This window comes from Gymnoscopelus braueri (assembly GCF_963280865.1).
Source record: "Gymnoscopelus braueri genome assembly, chromosome: 16".
NCBI classification, from domain to species: Eukaryota; Metazoa; Chordata; class Actinopteri; order Myctophiformes; family Myctophidae; genus Gymnoscopelus; species Gymnoscopelus braueri.
The window spans coordinates 10,939,371-10,957,216 of NC_137616.1; the positions used below are offsets into that span (position 1 = coordinate 10,939,371).

At 42.2% G+C, this 17,846-nt stretch overlaps 2 protein-coding genes across 2 annotated transcripts in view; one reads left to right on the plus strand and one right to left on the minus strand.

The window, feature by feature from the left end:
• Positions 1–10,023, plus strand: part of kcnk10a (potassium channel, subfamily K, member 10a) — a gene marked incomplete at its 3' end in the record, with an annotated part of 35,245 nt that extends 25,222 nt beyond the window's left edge. The window contains exons 4-7 of the mRNA XM_080452662.1: positions 4,540–4,700; positions 5,965–6,157; positions 7,862–8,004; positions 9,325–10,023. Coding sequence (XP_080308788.1) covers positions 4,540–4,700; positions 5,965–6,157; positions 7,862–8,004; positions 9,325–10,023 — 1,196 coding nt within the window. The remainder of the gene's footprint in view (positions 1–4,539; positions 4,701–5,964; positions 6,158–7,861; positions 8,005–9,324) is intronic.
• Positions 10,024–14,397: 4,374 nt separating this feature from the next.
• LOC308102810 (B2 bradykinin receptor) overlaps positions 14,398–17,846 on the minus strand; it is a gene marked incomplete at both ends in the record, with an annotated part of 20,800 nt that continues 17,351 nt past the window's right edge. The window contains 3 exons of the mRNA XM_080452664.1: positions 14,398–14,600; positions 14,993–15,212; positions 17,524–17,669. Of these exons, the coding sequence (XP_080308790.1) occupies positions 14,398–14,600; positions 14,993–15,212; positions 17,524–17,669 (569 nt within the window). The remainder of the gene's footprint in view (positions 14,601–14,992; positions 15,213–17,523; positions 17,670–17,846) is intronic.

The following is a 17,846-nucleotide window of genomic DNA, read 5'->3' on the forward strand; positions in this document are numbered from 1 at the left end:
ATGACTATAGTTGATATTTCACTATTTAAAATATAATATGTCTTCATTATTAATAAGTATAGCTTGCAGATTGGCTATTTTCACAATTTTAAATTGTTTTTAAATAATAATAAAAAAAAGAACATACAAGGTTTCCATCCGACAGCGACAATATATAGCCTATATATGGTTCTGTATCAGTATATGAGTCAGTTTTAGCAGATTTCATTGTAATTGGCTAATATGACTGCCTATGAATTCATGAAACCACCTGCTGACCAGCTGTCAGCATTGGGCAAAAACATGTTTATAGGTGGGAATAATATGTGACCATTCCTCTCTATTACAAAACTAGACTAATTGGACCCAGAAGTGTTGTTTTTCTATTTACTTTTAATATTGAAATGTAATCTATAGGCCTATTGTATGAAAATAAACTTTGTTGCTAAGAGTTGAGTGACACAATGTCATAAATGAGTGTCCTATAGTCTCACTGCAGCAGCCGCACCGAGGAACCGCCGTAGCGTCGGATATTACCCGATGTTTGCTTTCTAAGCTTGATCTAGCCTTTGATTGCCTTTCAATAAAACCATATTTGATAGACATAGGTATCACCTACATGTTACTGATTATAGGGAATGTTATATTATTGTGATCCATTTCCTGAGCAATGGAATCATGTTGCGGTGAAAGCTCTTTCTGAGACGCTTGGACACTATACCGATGTTGGCTCCATAAGCTGTAGCCTTTGATTTCCTTTGAATAAAACCATATTTGATCAAGGAATTGACACTCTCACTTCTGGTGATCATAGGAAAATTTGAATCACAGATTTTCGTTGAGAATTAGCAGAGAGAGAGAGAGAGAGAGAGAGAGAGAGGGAGCGAGCCTGATGTTGCCATTCTGCGCCGTTGCGCTCCCGGCCCGACAGCTTGTATCCATTGCAACCAGAACCAACTGTACACCAACAAGGACAAAACGATAATAATAATTATTAGTATTATAATAATAGCATCAATTCGTTCACCATAATAAAGAATAGGATGGACGCACACTGTCGCACAGGCTATTATATCGCATAATCCAAGTAAATCCACCGTGCGTAAAGGTGAGTATAAGGATCTTGAGGGAACAACTTAGGATCTCGAGCGCTCAAGTTAATAAGACGTTAGAACGAGATAAGGATCTTGAGGGCACGACATAAGGATCTTGAGGGCACGACATAAGGATCTTGTTCCCACACTTTATTATGATGTGGGAACGTGTTAGGATCTCGTGCGCTCAAGTTAATAAGATGTTAGAACGAGATAAGGATCTTGAGGGCACGACATAAGGATCTTGAGGGCACAACATAAGGATCTTGTTCCCACACTTTATTATGATGTGGGAACGTGTTAGGATCTCGAGCGCACATCTTATTATGATGTGGGAACGTGTTAGGATCTCGTGCGCTCAAGATAAAAAAAAATCTGCACCATGGCCCTTTAGGGGCTCCGTAGAGATGAGTCACATAAGATGAACAACATAATGTACTGAAAATAAGGTTACATAAAACCAATCATAATAACATGATTTCTTCCTCAGTTGTTCATTGTTTTTGATGGTAAACCTGATACGAAGAATAAGAATAAGAAATAAGAAAAATAATAATGTTGGATAGACCTGACTGTTACACAGCTTAAGTTGTCAAAGCTGTGAGTAAAAGCATCTTATTTAATTGCATTGCAAACTATTTACAATACTACATCTTGCTCGCAGGCCTCAACCCACATTTTGGTTGCACTATACCTCAGTTTATTGTCCTCCAGTTTCATGCATTGGCTCCACTTGACATGTTTTACACCCAGCTCCATCATTTGTTCTATTTCCGACACTGTTTGAAAACAATGCTATCCATCTCACTGGCCATTTCAACAGCTCAGAATCAAAATGGCATCCTGTCACCACTGCTGATGGATTGAATAACTAGCCTACGTCCCTTCCAGCAGTAGCTTGAGTTTCTACCAAAAAGTAATGACGTTGCTACATATTATTTCATATTATTGGAATAATACATCCCGAAGTGAGTAGTGAGCTCTTCTATATATCAGTAGTAGTAGTAGTAGAATTAGTAGTACTTTTACGCATTAACTATTAACTACACACTAATTATTGATTACCATGCATATGGGTTCAAATCGTTTCCCTTTACGCAGTGTATACTGTATATTATGCAAAACGGGTTGCACTGGGCACCACGAAGGGTTAACCTTGTTTTTACTTTGATTTATATCCATACCCTATTCAAGCACCCAAGCAGCCAATACCAATGTTGTTCTTCATCTTGTAGAAATATAATTGTGGAAGGAATTCAAATCATAATGCGAGATGCGACCTTACCTGAATATTAATAATAAACCTGAAAATAAAAATCAGATTAGCAGTATCAGAGTTGGAACAACAATGACACTTGCACTGTCTAGCAGGTGGCAAACTACTCAGAATCACATTTATTGTCACATCACTGGATTACAGGCGTGAAAGATTGGGTGAAATTATTTGTCTGTGCAAGCTCTCAACATTTGCAGTTGCAAGGAAACAGAATAGAGAAAAAAGGAACGAAGAACAAGTTACATAACAGGAAGGCACAGTTCAATTAAATATGCAATACCCAATATATTAAGGCGCATGATTAAAAAGATCAATGGATTAATAGCACGTTAATAATTAATAGCAGAAATGCCTCTAGTGCAGGTGGAAAACATATCCGGCAGATCAGTGGTGGAAAAAGTAATACATTTTTTAATTTAAGTAAAAGTATCAATACTGCAATGTAGAAACACTCACTTACAGGTAAAAGTCCGGTAATCAAAATGTACTTGAGTAAAAGCAAAATCTTTTGAAAATAGCCTACAAGCTCACAACGCAACGCATCGGGAGTTACTTAACACCACTACAGCAGATAAAAAATAGCAAGCAAAAGTTTCATGTGCATGGTTTAAGTGACATGATTAAAGCTGCTAGATGAACTGACATGGAAACAGAACACGGTACTCCATGGCTCCAAGCCATTGGAACCCTTGATTGCACACGATGACATCATCCGTGTGTTCAAATCATGTCAGATGTCTGGATTAATCATGAATGCAATGAAACATGTAGAGAGTTTAAAGGAGTAGTTCACCCAAAAAATTACTTATTTTCTATCAATTACACACCCCATGAAGCCTTGAATTCATGGCATTTCTTTTGTTTTTGTTGCATTCCTAAGCCAATCATTTGATGACCGGTAGGAGACTCAAAGAGGACTCAAATAGTCTCCTACTGAGCAGCCACCCGGTCATGAAATTATTGGCTTAGGAATGCGACAAAAACTAAAAAATCACCATAAATTCAAGGCTTAATGGCGTGTGTAATTGATGGAAAATAAGTAAGTTACAGGTATTTATATTTTTTGTCCTGGTTAGAAAATATCCAGTTACTAACAGCCTGAGTGAAACTTTATAATACACTGTGTGTGTGTGTGTGTGTGTGTGTGTGTGTGTGTGTGTGTGTGTGTGTGTGTGTGTGTGTGTGTGTGTGTGTGTGTGTGTGTGTGTGTGTGTGTGTGTGTGTGTGTGTGTGTGTGTGTGTGTGTGTGTGCGTGCGTGCGTGCGGTGGAATGCCAATAAAGCAGTTTGTTGTACACATTAAAAGTTTTCTTCATGAATCCCCTCACTGGGGCTCCAGAGTATCTCTCTCCCACCAGCTGGAGAAGGCTAATGGGGTTCAGGAGGTGTCAGTCATTGTCTTGTCAGGGTGAACCTCGTCTCTTGTCCATTCCCTGACCCGCATGCTTGACCTCGTCCGTGCTTGTCACGACCCCCATAGATCACTCCAAATGAAATCTGATTCCCTGGAAGCTGTCAGACAGACAGAAGCTGGCTGTCAAAAATTGGCTGTGTACGTGTGCCTTTGAAAACATACCTACATTATTATTATTATTTTTTTTTTTTACCAGTTTAAGCATGTTGTGAAATTTGCCAATCTACAAGCTCACTTTTTGAACAAGATGGGGGTTAATAATGACATGGCTTCATGTGGACCTTTTATGTGACCAGTCTATGGATAACAGTCGTCTATGATGCATCTATGAAGTATGACTCCATATTTGTCAGGGTTTTAGCTTGATTTGACCGCCATTCTTTCCTCTCTCTTATAGATGGCTTGGCTCTGAAAGAGGATAGATACTTATGGCAGATAGTCAAATAGTTATAAGTGATTTCCCACATGAACTGTAACATATACATGTACATGTACGTCATCCGTGTCCACATTTGGACAATCTGAGCCCCATTGACTTCAATTATAATATTTAAAAGTTAATCTCAACAAATTAGTGAGGTTCTATGCCAAGCGTCAGTGATCGCAAGTGGTCAGACAGACAGACAGACAGACAGACAGACAGACAGACAGACGCATGCTGTAAACATTGTTAATTCAACTATAGACGTTGTGCCTCGACCTTGAGACATGTGCTAAAAACATTGGCGCCCACCCAGACAAGACACATTAATAAACACCTCTCTTCTCTCTCCCTAGGGTATGGTAACATCGCCCCGAGCACAGAGGGAGGGAAGATCTTCTGTATTCTGTATGCAATATTTGGCATCCCTCTCTTTGGATTCCTCCTGGCTGGAGTTGGGGACCAGCTGGGGACCATCTTTGTGAAAAGCATCGCCCGGGTAGAGAAAATGTTCAGGGTGAGTAAAAAAAGAAAATCAATTGTGACCAAAAATATACTGATGCTCAATCATAACAACAGTGAAACAGCAGCTCAGAAGGAATGCTATGAAGAAGATTGGCTTCAACAATGGCTATTCTGAAAAGTTCTGCCTGAGTGTCAATTTAACGCTGAGTTATCAAATTTATAGTTAAATTAGTTTTCTTTTTCCCTGTGGTAGTCAGAGCCCTCAGCAAGGATAAGGACGAGGACAAAGAACTAAAAAACGCAATCAATCTGTAAAACTCCAGGGTTACTTGCACTAATGTACATAATAGATAAGTGTAATCTTTGTCTTTATTTTCTTATTCTTTTTAATTTGTATTTCAGTACATCCAGTATTATTATTAAGATTATTATCTTGTTGTATTGTTGTGTTAGTACAGTTTTGTGGAACTTGTCCTTCCAATGTTGTTGCTGCTTGTACCTGTACGAGTGAGTGACAATTAAACCCCACTTGATTGTCTTGGTTCTTGATTAGAGTGCATGTGTGTAGCCTCCTCTCAATACTTCTTCTCAGTTAGAGGTCAGACAAATGAGAAGCCCTGTGGAGGGAGTTGGCTGCGTATAACCAGCCTGCAGGACTCTCCTGGCAGCTCCAAAGCCCTCCTAGCAGCTTGTTGATGCTGATTGAACATTCCTTCCTTATTATAATGAGTGGTCTTGCTGATGAGCTAACAACAGTACCTCGTCAGTGCCATAAAATGTCCTCTGTCGTTGCCAGCAAAGCCAAAACACAATCTGCCCCCTGCATGATATGGCCTTGGTATTATATGGCTTTAATTGTTCATGCTGTGTATGTACATTATGTCTCTGTGTGTTCTTTATGTGTTTCAAAACACCCCACAAGGATACTAAAACTAGAAGAAAATAAACGGTCACTGAACCCCATGAATACACGATAATTGTTATGGCTAAGGTTGCTTTTTACGGCGTTGCTCTGCATGAGGCTATCTGTCTTTAAGACTGTGTGTGTGTGTGTGTGTGTGTGTGTGTGTGTGTGTGTGTGTGTGTGTGTGTGTGTGTGTGTGTGTGTGTGTGTGTGTGTGTGTGTGTGTGTGTGTGTGTGTGTGTGCGTGCGTGCGTGCGCGGGTCAAAAAAAGAAAAAGGTTATGTTTATTTGATGTCATCAGAAAAAAATAATACAAAAATAAAGTATGATGTCCAAAAAGAAGTTCTGTCTATCTGTGTCTGTATCGTCTGTATGAACGCTGAGGTTTTCAATATGTCCGTCAAATTCACAGAACAAACACAGACAGATCAGCCAGACTAAGATCCGCGTCGCCTCCACCCTCCTCTTCATCCTGGCCGGCTGCATCGTCTTTGTCACCATCCCAGCTGTCATCTTCAAACATATCGAGGGCTGGACGGCTCTGGATGCCATCTACTTCGTTGTCATCACCCTGACTACCGTTGGAATTGGTGACTATGTAGCAGGTGAGGAGTTGCTTATAACCACTTCATTGACCGGACCAGCCAGAGGTCTGTACCCTTCTTTTTTTCCCCTCTACACAGAATCTCCATCTGCAAGCTTGTAGATCTGAATGTTCGCCTAATTTTAGCGAATGTTTGCCTACTGGGTCATGTGGTTGATCAACGAATAGAGTGTTCCTAGAAATCAATTGAATTAATAACTTAAAGCGGGGCTTAGACTACAGGATTTAAAAAATCTTAAACAATTTGGAAATCTGGTTGCATCACATCACAGAGACGCAGATGCAGCACCTCAACGTACAGTGATCACATGCGAAAGCAGATGTAGTAAACAGCGCCTGTTAAAGTTGTGGTGGCGATGGACGGTTCTGAATGATATTTCTGGGAGGACAATACATGTTGTATAGTTGCGTTCTTCCCACATACTGTATCAACAAAGCCTCAGCTGTGCACCCCCCCCCCCCCCCCCCTGAACAGGTTGTTTTGACAGATCACCTTGTCAAATATCTTCTCATTCACTGAACGTCTACCTGTAGTTGTTTGTCTCTGTGACGTGCCGTTCCACTCTGACTGTAGTGATGTAATCCATCATCCGGATATCAAACAACCGTAATAATTTATAGGGGCGGCCCCGATAGTCTGTGAGCAAATCGGGAGGTTCAAGATTGGATCTTTGAACCGCTCACACTATAGGATTGTCTTGCCAGATAATTCCGATTCCGATTATCCTGTAGTGTGAGCCCAGAATTAGCCCTATTTATATTGTACGTCACTGTACAATGAACAGTAGAATAAAAAATCTACAGGCTCACAATGCATCACATCGCAACGCATGGTGAGCTTGTAGATCTGCTGTTTTAGCTAAAGTATATTCAAACTTTTGCGCCTATAATGATAAGGCCAGAATAGAGCTTGAAAGGGGTTAAATCTGATCTCACGGCTTCATCCTCTATTCCTCTTATTTGTCCTATTGATTATGGTCGCCAACATCTGCTCCGCGCAATCATTATTCATGTCTGACCTAATGTGAGGTCAGTGCTGCTTTATAGGAATGCTTTCATTGCATAGATGGGCTTGGCAAGAGTTGGGGTTCCATCTCCGCTGCAAGTGATTAACTTTCCACAGAGTGTGGCTTTCTTGTGTGATGGATGTAGTCCTCTCTGTGGACTGGTGACATTCAGTTAATGTGAGGAGCGGTTGTTTATTGCTTTAGCGCAATGGAATACGATAATGGAGCCGCCCAGGCCGAGCTCGCCCGTGTCTGCACATCACCAGTGATTTCTAGCCCGATCGCTCCTCAACACACTGAAAATTTGAAAGGAGGAGGAAAATTATTCAAGTGCATGTCTCAAAATATATCTTGTGATGACTAAAATTAGCCATTTAGCCCCTGAAGCCCTATTTTATGTGCAGTGTTGCATAAAAATAGCCGATCTACAAGCTCGTGTCGTGATGCAATGCGTTGTGAGCTACTGAAGCTATTTTTTTAAATGTTAGTTTTTGATGTTTGAAAGTTTTAGAAAAGAATTTCAAAACTTTTCAGAAATTTCCAGAATTTTGATAAAATGTTTCAGACATTTTTGCACATTTCTGCCTATAATGACATGCCCAAAATATAATAAATAAATAATACATTATATGAAACATTCAGACTGCTGCAGAGACAATGAATATTTTATCGATTTTCTTTTCCCCACCCCCCTTCAGGAGGAGACCGGAGGATTGAGTACCGTAAGTGGTACAGACCACTGGTGTGGTTCTGGATACTGGTTGGTCTGGCCTACTTTGCTGCAGTGCTGAGCATGATCGGAGACTGGCTGAGGGTCATATCTAAGAAAACAAAAGAAGAGGTATGCATCCAGCCACATAAGATGTTCTTTTGCAGGGTTAAAATCTATGATTACGCACCATTGTGTATCTGTCTGTAACAGTTTTTTTTGTTGTTGATTATTTCGTATTTTAGTGTATTTACTAGCTCCTGTCTGCGTTTGTTGTTTGCTGTTAATATTAGTGTATTGTTTGCTCGTTGTCAAACTGAGGGTAACCTCTGTGCCTTTCGAGCATAAATAAAGGTTTGAAATGTATCTCAAACAGTAAATTGAGCACACTCATTCAAAGTTAAAAGCCAGGTGCTGGGCAGAGACAAATACTAAGAACAAATATAGCTCCCAAAGGTATTTTTATTACGAAGGTGACGTTTCGAGGGCGACATTTCGAGCCAAAGTGGCTCTGAGCTACTTCGGCTCAAAACGTCATTCGGTGGTAATAAAAACACCGTTGGAGCTGAATCCAGCCTTGAGGTGTATCTCAGCCTGGTCTCAGAATTTGACATTTTGTCCAATACCACAGAAGCAATATTTGAAGTAAAAATGTAACTTTGAGATCAATATTTGATGGAGAAACCTAACCCACACACACACCTTCACCCGAACCTTAACCAATTGAACAGCGGCTAACCATAAACGAAAAAAAGACGTATGTGTAATTATTAATACGTTGACATGGTCCACATTTTGGATTCGACTCGACTGTTTTGGACGATCGATGAATTCTGACAGCTTTGATGGACAGAGACCAGGTTTCATAGTACTGTATGTAACTGTTAGAATAATTCTATCTTATTCTAAGCAAGTTGTGAATCAGCGAGAGCTCCGCTGCTCCGAGCACATCAAGAGAAGCACAGCTGCGCCAGGCAAGAAAGCTCACGGCCATACATTTTTGTTAAGATAGGGGCCATGCAGTTGCTACTTGCTATTGATTAATTTCACACCTACTGTACAACTGCTAGTTTAAAACTTGGTTATCAATATTCTCTACTATCCATACAGTGGCCTGTTTTTCAGTGGTGTTGACTGTACTGTATATGCCTGCATGGTCCACACCTCCTTCAGAGCACATGCAGCATGCTTCTTGTGGGCTGCCGCTCTGTCTCACCACACAGCGGCAGTGGCAAAGTTGAACCTTTCTCAACTTTAGCGCTCTGCTTTTTGCTGGCGCCACCTCCTGCCATGGTGGGGAAAGTGGCGGTCACTCCTCTCCATTGGCAATGCATTGAACCTCGCCGCTTTCTCAGAACACGGGAACTAAATACTTCTGCTGTTGTGAATTGAGCATAAACCCTGTAAACAAAGCTGCAAATCTCATTGACATCACTGTCCCCCACGTCCTAGGTTGTTGAGATCAAGGCCAATGCAATGGAATGGAAAGCCAACGTGCAGGCTGAGTTCCGGGAGACGCGACGGCGCATGAGCGTGGAGGTGCACGACAAGCTGCAGCGCGCCGCCACCATCCGAAGCATGGAGCGCCGGCAGCTGGGCCTGGACCAGCGCGCCGTCTCGCTGGACATGCTCTCGCCGGAACGCCGCGCCGCCTTCAACAGCCTGGACCCTAACCGCTTCAAGAGGTCTCAGGAGAGCATCGACATCAAGCTGAACAACCTGCGCCTTAAGGGGCTCGAGCCGCAGAGCAGCCACCAGACCACCTCCGAGGACAACATCTTCAACCGGCTGGGCTCAGTCACCAAGCTGACCAAGCGGAACCGGAACCGCGAGCTGAAGAAGAACATCCCAGACCAGCGGCCGCACAGCGACACCTTCGGGTGCAGCACGCCCACCTACAACTGCAGCACGCCCACCTACAACTGCAGCCCGCCGCCCGCCGAAGACGGGAGCGGGGCGAAGGACGAAGGGGAGGATGAGATCGAAGACAAGGAATGCAACACCAGCCTGTCCGAATTCCCACTGTTCGTAGAGGTGTGCAAGCCTCTGAACGGCTTTGTGCCGACACCACAGACCAAAGAAAACGAGAGCGAAGAAGAAATAACACTTGAAGAGGAAGAGGTGCAGATGGAGGTGGAGATCGACCCGTAGGCCGTCCCGCCCCGCCCTCACTCCTACTCAGTAAAATCATTAATGTTATTAATTTAAGAGTGTACAAATGTAGGCAGGCTTGGATTTGCCTGGGGGAGAGGACGGGTAAATCCATGCCTTTTATAATATTTTATAATTGATAATATCACAATTTAACAATTGTATAATACAAAAATGATGTTAACCACAAATCTTCATATTGATTTCGAACCAAAAATAGCAATAATTATAATGGCGACCTACAAGCATGCAATGCAACGCATTGTAATCTTGTAGACTGGCTATTTTCGCTATTTGTTGTTCAACAAAGTACATAGGGCTTGAGTGGTTAAGAAAATGTTTTTCTTTTTACAAATCCTCTACGGACCCTGAATGTAGGTCACATTTGTACACTCTCTGGGGTTAAATTAGCACTAACGATTTTACTGTGTAGACACAGGAGGTTTTAAACACCGCCGCAATGTGCCTTATGTTCTTATTCCTCTGTGTGCTTAAGCAGGGGCTACACACGTGTCCCTTTCTGCGATATATACTGTAATGTTCAAGTATTCACTGTGCCCAAATGATCTGAGGGATGCGTATTTGAGTTACAGGATGAGGTCTGTTCCAAGGAAGGACGGTAAGACTGGCTAAGGTTTGTACTGTGGGCTTATACTATGCCAAATGATGGGTCGGGTAGAGTTAAAAATTTGTAAGACTTTTGCACACCAACAGAACGAGAGGAGACCAAGGGCCGATCAACGTAGAAGAAAGACTCCCGCATACCGACTTTAAATGCAAAGATAAAGTTGAATTGCAACGTTTCAGTCCAGAGACCGACCAGATAACCTAATACTCTGGTCTGAAACGTTGTGTTTGCAATTAAACTTCCATCCATCCATCTTCAACCGCTTATCCGGAGTCAGGTCGCGGGGGCAACAGTGAACACAGGAATCCCAAAGCATTCCAAGGCCAGCGTGGAGATATGATCCCCCATCCGGTCCTATGCTCATGAAGTGTGGCTCATAACCCAAAAGAATAAGAATACGGATTCAAGCAGACAAAATGAGTTTTCTCAGATGAGTGGCTGGCTTCTCCCTTAGGGATAGGGTGAGAAATTCAGTCACTCTGTAGACACTCAGAGTAAAGCCGCTGCTCCTACCCGTGGAAAGAAAGGAGGCAGTTAAAATAGTTCGGGTAAAAAAAAAGGTTCGGGCATCTGGTATAGACGCTTCATGGGCTCTCCCTAGGGAGGTCGTCTGGGCACGTCCCATTGGGAGCAGGCCACGGGGCAGACCGAGGCAAATCAACTTCTTTGCATTTGAAGACGGTGTGCGGGAGCCTTTCTTCTACAGTGTCTTACAGTTGAAAGAGAAATGGTTGTCTGCTATAGCGAGGTCAAGCATAAGGCTAGCCTGATTGCCAATTGATGTCAGATCCATGGGCTTGTTGTAATGAGCAGACAACGCAATAAATTCATGGAAAAGAACCACTTGGCATAAATAATTAACAATAATAGTCAATGAGAATTGTACTGGATGTGACATTAAGAATATAAAAAGTGCCAGTATGGATGGAGGCCAGTGAGGCGAAGCAATTAAAATTCCGTAGCAGACTTTTTGAAGATTATGTGTATCGGGACTGACATGAGCACGAGGAGGACCACTGACTTGGCGCTGTGTTCCATGCTCCGAGTCAGACAAGCACTAAATGGACACCACAGAGTTTGAATGGCGAAACACCCAATGAGTCGTCGTTAAACATAACTCTTCCACAATGTGTTTGTTCCCACGTCTTTTTTTTTGCTTTTTTTGTTTCAACTCCAGAATCTAAATGGCTGAAAAATGTACTTGCAAAAATGAATGAAAACCACTTTACATAAACAAGCCGCCCGATGTCGTCTGTGCATGGTCCAATGTACCAATATGCTACCTAGATCATGACCTCTTTTAACACTAACAATCTCAGGGCTTGTCCTAAAGTCTGGTTTATACAGTGCTTACCCCGAAAATAGCAGATCTACAAGCTCACAAAGTGTGAGCTTGAAGATCGGCTATTTCTGGTGCGCGACACTGGCTGCGCAACCAAGTATACGTTGCTGTTTTGACATGTCTACTGAATGCTGCATTCACACTTAATAAAAAGAAAAGAAAAAGAAAGGCAACGCTCTGAGGGTGACAGATTCAGGCAGCAGAACTGGACGATTAAGTAAGCCATAATGCAGGTTGCGGTACGATCCTATAATCGTTGGCCGAACGTCAACGAAACGATGGACGACTTGGAGGTTTTTGGAGGCAAGTGCTGGTCAATGGCTTCGAAGCAGTATGCTAATGGTGGCATTTTATGTCACCATACTTGACCCAAGTGCACCACGTTTATGTCTGCAAAGTACAGTTACATTTTCATAAGTTTCATAGTACTAATGGGAATGACTATGTTATGCATAACGGTTTGTGAGCTTGGTCTCTGATTGTACTTGCAAGGCCGTGAGGTTGAATAACTATCACCTTACTCACACTCATTCGGACACTACACCCTCGCCCCCAAGCCTCACAAATATACTCACACCAAAACTCCACATAGTACTATATACTACACTGTCTCAGATCCTATTGTGTGCATTACTTTGGGTACAGAGTTAGCCTATAGTGTGGATGCAGCGTCAAAGAACTATCAATGTGTTTTTTTTTATAAAAATGCTTCTAATGATGAAAAACAAACAAAAAAACTTTAATGCTTATGACAAAAAACGAAATTTATGATGTGGAATTCCCAAAAGCATGCTATATTGCAAAAAGAAAAGAAAAGAAATACTCTGATGTATATGGTATTGATTGTACCATCACCACCACCTGCTTCAAGAGGACACTCCTTAAAGGATTTTTTATTTTAACTTTAATTTTGGCTGCCTTGAGGCGGCACAGACAACAAGAGTCTACACACAATGAGTATTTGGACGTTGTTCACGGTATTAACTTGCAACCATTATGCAGGATTTATACATAGCTGTGTGCGATGTTGCGCACCAAAAATAGCAGATCCATCAGCTCACAACGTGTGACGAATTGTGAGCTTTTAGATGGGCTATTTTTGGAATGCAACACGGCATACAACCGAGTATAAACCAGGCAGTACATTAAATGTAGTGAGTGCCTTTTGGAAATAAAGATCACTGAATGAAGTGCTATTTGAGTTTGTGTGTTTGTGTGTGTGTGTGTGTGTGTGTGTGTGCGCGTGCGTCTGTGCGTGCGCGCGTGCGTGTGTGTGTCTGAGATAGTGCACGTGCATGTCAGTTGGACTTCAATTTCCTTGAGAGATTTTGTATCTCGCTACCCCCTATCTGTCTCAGCGATGTAGCTATCACAGTCACCGGAAAGAGGACTATATCCCTTTCATTGTCATTGGCAGTGACCTCTCTCGCATTGAAATAAAGCCCCTCCAGGTTTTTTTGGGGCCAATCTTTCCAAAAGTTCCCGGGAGTTGTTCCTCAGAACTGCATCATTTAATTCCTGATTTGACAACCCATTATGGAAACCTTGTTGTCACATGTACATCGCAGATAATCCCCTCCAAGCAACATGAGCAGGGTGTCAATGTTCATTAGAGATTGTGGAGAAACAGGATGGTATTGCAAGAGGAGAGAGATATAGATAGGCCTATTTTGATTCCGCAAGGGAAATTCTGTTAGCATAGCAGCAGCGCAGTATGACACAGGACCGTACCGATACGGACAGATATCTCTCTGTGTAGATATCTATGTACAGCAAACAGATTAGAAATAAGGTACAACATAAAAGGATCCATTTGAATTCACTTCCTTTAATAGTTTTTTTCGTCAACGGTAGGCCTATCATATGTACTATCAAGGTCTGCTTTTTCATTACGATTACATTAAGAGATTAAAAATACATTAAAATATATTATGTTATTTTCCTGAACCAGCCTGCTTTACATTACAGCAACGCACAATATGCTTATTCTGCCCAGTCTAACCTCAGCCTTTTCTTGTTGGCCACTCATACAAACTCTTATGCTTTTAACTGGGTTAAAATGTGTTGAGCGTGCGGTCTATAGATAGATAGATAGATAGATAGATAGATACTTTATTAATCCCCGAAGGGAAATTCAGGTATCCCATATAGCATAGATCATACAGGCATACACTAAGGTTAGTTAAAACACAGCACAAAAAGAGGGGGCACAGGTTAAAACTGAGAGAAGACAATTATACAATGAATAAGCATAAAAAGCATTAAAAAGGTGTCACTGGGAAGGGAATAATAATCCTTTGTTATTGCACATAGCCCATCTGTAACTAAAACTAGTCGTCCAGTTCATGAGCCTAGTGGCTGGTCATCGAGTTAAAGAGGCTTATTGGTGTTGGGACAAAAGTGTTCATTCTTGCAGAGCATCAAACGGAACAGATCCTTCCGACTGCTTTTCTGGCCTGCCTAGATGTTGTGGAGAGGATGACTCACATTGTCCTTTATGGCCCGCATTCTGTGTGCATCTCTCCACAACAGACTCCAGTGAGTTCGGCCTCTCACCCAGTACTGAGCCAGCCTTCTTCACCAGCTTGTTCAGCCGCTTATAGCATCCTTGTCCAGCAAGAAGATGCTGTATTGTGAGGATGTATTTACATGATTTACAATGCATAATAATAAACCACAAGCCGAGGGACTCATGTGCTGAGCGAAAAGAAATATAAAAGAAAAAGTAAAGCTAAACAAAGCAAGTTAGAAAACAAAAGACTGATTTAGCCATATAATAAAGTGTTACCAAAACAAAAGCCTGCCTGCCTAACTACGCAGTCTAACAAGAGTCCAAAAAGTACAAAAGTGTCAACCATCCCTTTCCTAGTGTGTAGGCTATAACAAAAACCCTCCTACGTGATGCTCTATATATAGATGCCCCTGTCTTATCTGTACCAGGGCATACACACAGTATACAAAGGGTAGGAGAATCGATACAAAGTTTACTCAAACTTTACCTGGGTTGCACAAGCACAAACGTGAAGTGGATGAGAAAGAGTGGGCAGCCAGTGGCACATGCAGACCCAGGCCTTTTATGAGCCAGCAGAGGATAGAGGTGAAGGCATGAGGAGCAGGACCAGCGAACGGGAGTGATAAAGCACAGTTGGTGGAGGAGTGAAAGATAACAGGTTGATTGGCAGTAGACAGCCAGGGTGATTGATGACCGCTCGGAGGGGCCTGCAGAGGGGAGAGGGAGGACACAGAACACCCAGACATAATGTGGAATGTAACAGCCACTGAGACATTTGGGGTTAAATGCCTTGTGTTTATTTTCTCCATCCAGCAGACTGAAATTGGTATATTATAGAATCCCACTGTAGAGGTAAGTTATGGGATGTGTAGCAGGGACCAGGTACTGGCTGGAGGCAACGTGAGCCATGGGGATCAGACAAGACTGCCCCACAACTAAACAGGCACGGGTTTAACCTCAACCAAAGACAGCGGGATTGAAACCTGCAAGACATTCCAACTTTGATCGATTTCCTCTTTCTGTGTCATGTTGGTTTAGGACAGTGGTTCTCAACCAGTGGTCTGGGGACCACCAGTGGTCCTTGAGGGGGTTCCAGGTGGTCCCCAGCTAAATGATGGAAAGTTGGTAACCAAATGGACCCTTATAGATCTTTAACTCTTGAGAGTGTAAAATTAAACCAAATGGACCCTTACGGGTCTATTTGGTTTCATGTTATGCTCTCAAGAGTTAAATTATTGTTAAACATCTGCATTTACTTAATTAAAGAATTGTTATTTTGATCAGCGTTTGCCTGTTATCTCTCCTATATGGTACCGACATCAATACAGCATGGAATTGTGGACAAAATATTATCCAACAATAACAAAATATTCTAAGTCTTGGGTCTCATCAAATGGTGGTCCGTGGCTCAAATGCAGAATAAATAATGTACCTTGATATGAAAAGGGTTGAACCACTGGTTTAGGAGACCAATGGAGAAATCACCATGAGCACAGATTCTGACCGATTCTTTTGCCCCATAGTCACTGAAGTAAATATTGGAGCCACTCATCACAACTTAAGTCCCATGATATGCTCAGGACATTGTGACACAGAAATTACTTTTTTCAGACAGACAAATCAGGCGGAAATTCTCTTGATTTGAGACCTGCCTGTTCCAGCAACACACTCACAAGATCTAACAACACGTTTCTAAAGATCTGACATTCATGTGGGGTAACAGGTCTGACCGGACTGGAAGTGTGTATACCCTTTCATACCATTGGCAAGGCTTGGGATGATTAAGGAGCTTTGAAAGTGTCCTCTTAAAATGTGTTCCAGCAATATGCTGAACCCCTGGCAGCTCACAGGAGTCACAAGAGGTAAAAGCATCAGCTCCAGGTCTGAAATGGATTGTACAATCTAATTGCCCTTATTTGTCCTGGATTTTGAACCAAGGCCAATGTGGCAACGTCAAGTGAGTTCACACAGATCAATTTCAAAGTTAATTCAAGAGGCTTGGACTCTGTGTTTGATGGATTGTGCAGTACGTGCTTTCAAACACAACAGCATCACCAAAACAAACTGGGCTCCAGTTTCTATCTTGGCAGCATTTTTTGGTATCGAACAACAGTGAAATGCGCTTAGACTCTGCAGCTGTGTAATGCCTCATTTATGCTTCGTCACACGACGGTGTCGCACACTGAAAGTAGCAGTACAAGCTCACTAGGCATTGCATTCACAGCGCGTTAGTGAGCTTGTATATCGTCTTTTTTCGATGCACAACACTGTCATATAGCAGTGGTTCTCAACCTTTTCAGGCCGTGACCCCCCAAAATAATCATATTTGAACTGGGGACCCCCCACCCACCCTGACAAGCACTTGGAATGTTGGAGTTGAGGCATTACATTTTGTTTGACTCAGTTCCCACAGATACTTATTGTGAAAATAGCAGATCTCACAACAAACAAGCTCACAATGCCTGTAAATTGGTAATTTTTTTTGTCTGTTTCTTATATTATTTGTCAATTTGGCCAATGTTTGACCAGTTACTTTTGATGCAGTAATCGTATTTTTCCATTTAATTTTTTACTCTTTTTAGTTACTAAAAAGGTATTAAAAGTCCTTAAATTGTCACTTTACTTTCATCTGGGGACACCCCCCCTCCCCATCATCAGGCTTTTAGACTGTGTACAACTGTACTGAATATAGGCACTCCTTCCCTCCATTAAAATGATATGGTATAGGTTTGTAATCATTTATATTTTTCTTCTCAATATGCAAATGTACTCATTAGGCTACATAAAGGAATCCATATCTTACTATAACCTCTGAACCTACTGTGGCAATTTGGCAAAATGTCATTTCTGTCAGGACCACTTTCGTCAAAGCGAAACATTTTAATTGCACACTCAAATGTGTGTAAATGCAATATTCAGTGGTGGCAGGGCTCTGTTCTGCCCTTCCATATGCATAATTGGAAGGCCATACAGGCAGGGAGAGCAGCAAGCAAAAGACCCCCGCAGGGTGTCACAGACCCGTGTGTGTGATTGGTTGAGGGGAATGATGTGAGGTGGAGGGAATGTGGGAGCAGTCAGGTGATGGGGAAAGGAGGAGGGAAGGTCTGAGGGCATCTGGTGGAACATGGAGGAATAGCAGGGCTGGGGAGTTGAAGGAGATGTGGCTGGAGAGGAGAGACGGAGGCGAGACAGAGATACAGAGAGGTGGATAGAGCAGTGGTTCTCAAACTGGGGTCCTTTAGAGGGTTCCAGGGGGTCCCCAGCGTGTGTTAATACTAGAGGTTTATACTAGCGGCCCCAAAAAACATATGTCACACCGCCGATCTGACTGATATGCCATA